Source organism: Gopherus flavomarginatus, chromosome 7, assembly GCF_025201925.1.
Source record: "Gopherus flavomarginatus isolate rGopFla2 chromosome 7, rGopFla2.mat.asm, whole genome shotgun sequence".
In the NCBI taxonomy this organism is placed as follows: domain Eukaryota; kingdom Metazoa; phylum Chordata; order Testudines; family Testudinidae; genus Gopherus; species Gopherus flavomarginatus.
In genome coordinates, this window is record NC_066623.1 from 5,310,797 (window position 1) to 5,316,850 (window position 6,054).

A 6,054-nucleotide genomic window follows, 5' to 3' on the forward strand; every position below is an offset into this window, starting at 1 on the left:
GAGGGTGTTTCAGTGAATCAAAAGGATACTACAAACGTTAGCCAATAACAATGCACCAGGAATCACAAAAAGAAGGATTTCTTATATCCCTCCAGTCCCTACTGCTAGTCCTTAAATACACACATGGATTGAAAGTGATGAGTATAACACTGGATCAAATGAAAGAATTCTTTGTGCATCAAGTCACAACAGGCTCTAGTCTCTCTAACAAAGCACTAGGCTGCACAATACAAAGAGGTGAGCCCTGCAGTATTCCCATTTTGAACTGCGGAGTTTTTTTCCCCATTCCTTTTGTTAGTGCTAATCCTGATATTACCTGGCGATACATTCTTTTTGCTCCTGACCACCCCACATAACGAGAAGCCGTCCAATAGGCTGCGTTCTTTAGTAACATGCAGCTAAGCCATGTTCATGGTTCTGCTGTGGTAGTTCTGCTGTGGTAGTTCTCAGAAACACTTTTATGGCACTGATAATTCCGTCAGAATTTGAAACCAGACCTCTCCCCTTTTCCTCACTATTGGGCACATCCCTTGTTTTAATCCAGCCTCTGTTTGAATCTAGCACCCATTTTACAGCTGTCTGTTACTTCCACCAGAAATGCTGCCTGGCTAACCTGAAGCTAGAGAAAGAGTTGTTCTGTTAAGTAACCCATTCCACACCCAGAAGTGGGGTCTGTGTCATATCAGGGCTATGACAAACATGGGAGCGAGAACTGAAATGAAACCCCAACATGAAAAGTCGGGGAGAGATTAAGAAACAGAGAGTAACTGCAAGGTTTTCACATAGCCCTTTAAAATCATCCACAGAGAAAATGTAAGACATCTCGTAAACAATTGCAGAGATACCTAATGCCCAAGTCCTGAAACAAACCAAACAGAATCAGAAATCTCTTGTACAGTTTCTTTACATGGAGCTGATGGAGGATTTCAAGTTGGGAGCAAGAGCCCCCCTACATACGTCCCTCATTTCAGATGAAAAACCAGCCAGGATGAAAGCCACAAAAAAGAGAGAGAGTGTGGAAAGCCGTTACTTACAGGTGTATGTCATTTCAAAGCTGTCGCTAATATTCACAATGTCAATTTGAGGAAGCAGTTTAGGGGGTTCTGTGAGTTGAGACAATGCAAACCTAAAAGCCGCATGTTCCTGGGACTGCTGATTAGGAAATAATCCCCCTAGAGAAAAAAAACAAAACAAAGCAAAGGTCTGAAATGCATCCACATTGCAAGGCTTGTTTGTTACAACCAGTTTGTTGACAGGAAGCTACTGCTCCCCAGCTCAAGGAATGCGACTCGCGTGTGGCTAGACTCCATAGCTTCCCAGTAGGTGAGAAACAAGGGGGTATGTGCTTAGGCATCTTTTGTAGTGAGTGCCTTATGTCAGACACGTAGCAAAAATATGCCAGCTCACACATTTCCCTCGGCCTGGCAGGGGCTAGGATGGGATTGAGCCAATTAATTTGGGGTAAGTCTCCTCCTGCATAATGGTAAGGGACAAGAACTGAAGTGCTGCTAGGATATCCTTATGTGGAGAACAGCGTCTCTCTACCCCCCCGGAACCAGTGGAGAACAGCACCCGACTGTAGGCCCACATTTGATTCTGCCCCTCCTCCGCCCCCGACTCACCACAAACAGCCCAAGGGATTCAAATGTGCTACTCTACTCAAGGAGTAAAGTGCTACTTGGAAGGGGTAAGGCTGGCAAAATCAGACCAGGAATGAATAATAATTGGTGGCTGGGGACTGAGGGAAGAGAAACTCCTAAGGCAGTTGTTGTAAAGGTGGAGAATTAAGCCTTCTTGGCAAGCCACATGCTGCTAAGCAGGGATGAAGTTTGCTGCACCGAGAAGACCAGCATTTTGTTTTACAGGTGACAACAGACAAAGCCTGCAAGACCAGTCAAAAATCTGACCATGAAGGGGTTTGCCCACTGAGATGATTGCCAGGATCCCAGGCAAGCCCTGGAATTATAGTACAAGGTAGCAAATCAGATAGGACTTGCCAGACTGGATCAAACCCAAGATCCATCTAGCCCAGCGTCCTGTCTCTGACAGTGGCCAGCACCAGCTGCCTCAGAGGAAGTTGTAAGAGACTTTGTAGTAGGTATTAATGGGATAACCTGACCCCAGGGAAAGTTTGCTTCTGACTCCCAATATTTAGAGGTCAGTTTATGCTCCAGAGCATGAGGGTTTAGATTCCTTCTAAACTCTTATTTTAATATTTACTGTTATACAGCTGGGTTTTCTTGCTGTCCTTACAAATGTAAAACGGTGTCTTATTATCCTTATTGACAAGTCAGGAAAGGAAGCACAGAGAGATATAGTGACTAATGGAATGAAAAGAAAAAGATCTATTGATTAATTACTACTTTCCCGAGCAGACTGCTTAGAAAATCAGCAAGGAACCAGCAGCGCAGAGAACTGCCCATTGGCAGGAAATGCACTTTGCACATTTTCAACACAGATTATATCTCCTACTAGTGTGGAGGGGGCATTTGCACACCAAAAAAAAGTAAAAAAAAATCATGCTAAGTGTTGCTGCCACAGGAAAACCAACCTGCCAGTATGCATCCATCCATCTTTTTTTTTTTTAAAGGGGAAAAAGCTTGAGATGTTGAATAAATCCTGAGCTGGGGGTGAGTGGCTGGGAGCGGAAGTGAAGGGGAAAGCAAAGAAGCATAAACAGCAATAAATGCACCAGTTGTGCAGCTGAACCAACCCAGGAGTCGCTTTAACTCACTGGCTTAGCAAACGATTGGCATTACAAAGAGAGGGGTGATGGAAATGGACCTATGCACAAGGGAGAGAGAGGAGCAGAGATGTGGTACCCAATTGCATCTAATAAAATGATAATAAATAATAATTAGGTGGGGGAGGGATGAGAGAAGCTGTGATATTATCAAATGGGGGAGGGCAAGAGACAAAGACATGGGGAATTGCCAGTACTAAAGGAAAGCAAGTGGAATGGAATGAAAACAGATTTGGATGAAACATCCTCCTAGACTAGCTCTGGCCTTATTCTTTCACAACAAACAACAACAACAACCGAGATGGTCTAGTGTTGTTTCCTCCGCCAGGTACTCCACCTCCAGACATGAGAAACCTTGCCAAAAATAAAAGGCAATAGGTGCTTTTTAACTACCCCGCTCCCCATCTCTTCCTCCCAGCCCCACATGCAGAGCACCAGCCCTGGTATTTTTCTTAGCAAACGAACAAACAGGTTTTTTTGCTTCCTTCATTTCCAAGGCACTTTTCGGTGCAGTCACTGATTTCCCCCCTGGAAGAATTGATACATCCCTGCTATTATGATCCCTTCGGCAGCCTACACAGCTCTAGCTGTATCAAAATCCACCCTGCATATCACACAAATACATATTCTTTCTTTGCAAGCGAAGGGAATGAATTGGTCAGATTCCCCTAGCCGCTTGCCAGGAAAAGTCGCTCACAAACAGAACCACAGCTCCGAAGCATCTCAAACTCACCTATCTGGATATTGTTGGGGAAATTGGCCCCTAACACCGTCCCTAGGAAACTGGTGCAGAAGAAGGCAAAAATGTGCTGCATATTCCCTTTTGCATTGGCGAAAAAGAAACCTCAGTTCCAAGCATAGATTTGGTTTTTTTCCCCCTCTCGTCTCTTTCTCTCTCTCTCCTCCCTTCTGCTATGCCTTCTGTATTGTGCAGCTCTTTCTCTTGGAATCCTGCGTTTAGACTGCTGCCTTAACACCAACTGACAGCAAGATTAACTGAGCACCGAGAGAAAGAAAGAGAAACCCTTCCTCATCCCCCCTTCGCGCGCACACACACACACACACACACTGTGCCCTTCCCTCATGCTAATTTCCCTCTCCTAGTTGGAGCTCAACAGCTGGGCTAAAGCCTTTCCCCACCCCCATTTCAGTCTCTTCCTCTGGGGTCCCCTGCATTGTCCGTTGAGGGCAGTTCACACAATATTTCCCTAAATTAACCTTCCTCCCCCGCATTTTGGCACTGGGTATAAAGAACGTGCAAATGAGTAGGTGGCAAGCTCCTACAGAGAAAGGTCCTAACTCTACAGTCTTAGATCGATAGCTTTTTGAGCTGGCTGACTTGGCCCTTGGGATCCAGATCTAATCGCTACACACCAGTCATTGCAGCCCAGTTCCTTAACACAATTGAGAGGGAAGTACCCTGGAAATCTCCCTTAAGGGGAAAAAAATAATGTCAGAGTGACAGACAGAAGACATGCCTACGGATGAAAAGAAGGTTCTCTTGATCTTTCCTGCTGAGTTTCCAATACCCTTTCTCTGCCCATGGTTAACCTATTCTTCCCATTTCAGTGTGTGCTGATGCATTTTATTCCTGTGCTCATTGTGGAGGAATTCATGCTAGCACAGTCAGGTGGGCGTGCTGGAATAGCTAGGAGGATACTGTTGCCTGAGTTATTATGTGAGTCTTTTTGCAGGGATTCTGTGGAAGGTTTAGGCTATTTTACCATTAACAGCTTTGCTTTTTTAACTTTGGTCCCGTTTCGGATTTAGAAACATTTAGGACAGGGGCATTTATTTTGTAAACACAAATCCATGCACCATCTAAAGGATCCAGCCAGGATCAGGTCTTATTTGGGCCAGGGGCTGCACATACACTAGGTGAAAGGGGACGACTGCCTTGTGGAGTTAACAGGCCAGATGGACAAAGAGTTAGAGGGGAAACAGGTACCAAGAGGGGAAGTAGCTAGTCCAGCAGATCAGTGCCAGAGCCAGAAATGGAACCCAGGTATCCTGAGTCCCAGCTCAGTACCCTATTCCCAAGACCACACTGCCTTTTGCAGTGCAATACTGCTTATCTGGTGTGGAACAAGAGTTAAATAAATTACCAGAAGACAGCTGAGTTCCCTTCCAGGTTAAGGTCACAAGTCAAATTAGTTTGACCACCTCTTCGGAAGAGATGGATGTGATTAAGGTGGGGAACATGTACATTGAATATCCAAGCTTCCAGAGAGTGATATGTATTAGGGCTGGTCTACACTTAAAAGTTACATCAACATAGCTACATCTTGCTAGGGTGTGAAAAATCCACACCCCTATTAATTGGAGATATACCTATCTCCTAGAACTGGAAGGGACCTTGAAAGTCATCGAGTCCAGCCCCCTGCCTTCACTAGCAGGACCAAGTAACGATTTTTGCCCCAGACCCCAAAGTGGCCCCCTCAAGGATTGAACTCACAACCCTGACAAGCCAATGCTTAAACCACTGAGCTGCCCCTCCTCCCCCAACTGACATAGTAAAGCCGTCCTAACCCCTGATGTTGAGCGAGCAAGGAAGAATTCTTCCATCGACCTAGCTACTGCCTCTTGGGGAGGTGGAGTATCTGCAGTGATGGGAGAAACCCTCCCAGTGCCGTAGTACACGTCTACACTGACGTGCTACAGCGGTGCACCTGCCGGTACGCTGCTAGAGGGTTTTGAGTGTAGACATAACCTTGGAGTGTGGAGCTGGTAGAAGCCTCATCATTTGGGACATAGCACTAGGAAATACACTGTAGGGAGTAGTGGTGCGCTGGTATGGAAAGACGGACTGGATGATCTAATAAGGTTTTTCTATCTCCAGCTTCTGTAATAGGCCTTCTGTTGGAATCTGGTAAAGAATTAGCCTGCGATATAACCTCCTAGAAATATTGTCATGATATAGAGACAGCTCACACCCACCCAGTGAAGGGGAAAGCCCTCTTCCAACTCTTCAAGACACACACATTAATGCTCTTGGGGTGGAGAACCAAGGTGCAGGTGAGGCATCGGAACAGAATAAAGGTAAGGCAGATGGCAGCTCCACAGAGCCTCTGTGGCAGCTACCTCAGCTGGTGGTTTATAGTCACAGATTCCTGTCCCTTGGGCCCAGGGACCATATCCTGAGCCTTCCACAGGCAGAGCCCATTGAGTAGCAGTAGCTCCATACATCTGCTGCAGGAGGGGCCTCTGCAGGCCCTACTCTAAAGGGCACATTTCCCCTAAAAGAACAGAGTGCAACTTTAGTTTTCCACAAAGCCATTCGCACACTCCAAGAATGCCCCGGTGCTTTACAA

The 6,054-nt window shown here is 45.9% G+C and overlaps 1 protein-coding gene across 2 annotated transcripts in view; it reads right to left on the minus strand.

Moving 5' to 3' along the window:
- GRIA1 (glutamate ionotropic receptor AMPA type subunit 1) overlaps positions 1 to 3,758 on the minus strand; it is a 165,701-nt gene extending 161,943 nt beyond the window's left edge. For both annotated transcript variants that reach the window (XM_050961529.1, XM_050961531.1), the window contains exons 1-2: positions 3,477 to 3,758; positions 1,035 to 1,172 (exon numbers count right to left, since the gene is read on the minus strand). In XM_050961529.1, coding sequence (XP_050817486.1) covers positions 1,035 to 1,172; positions 3,477 to 3,558 — 220 coding nt within the window. In that variant the 5' untranslated portion in view covers positions 3,559 to 3,758. The remainder of the gene's footprint in view (positions 1 to 1,034; positions 1,173 to 3,476) is intronic.
- Between the last annotated feature and the right edge of the window lie 2,296 nt (positions 3,759 to 6,054).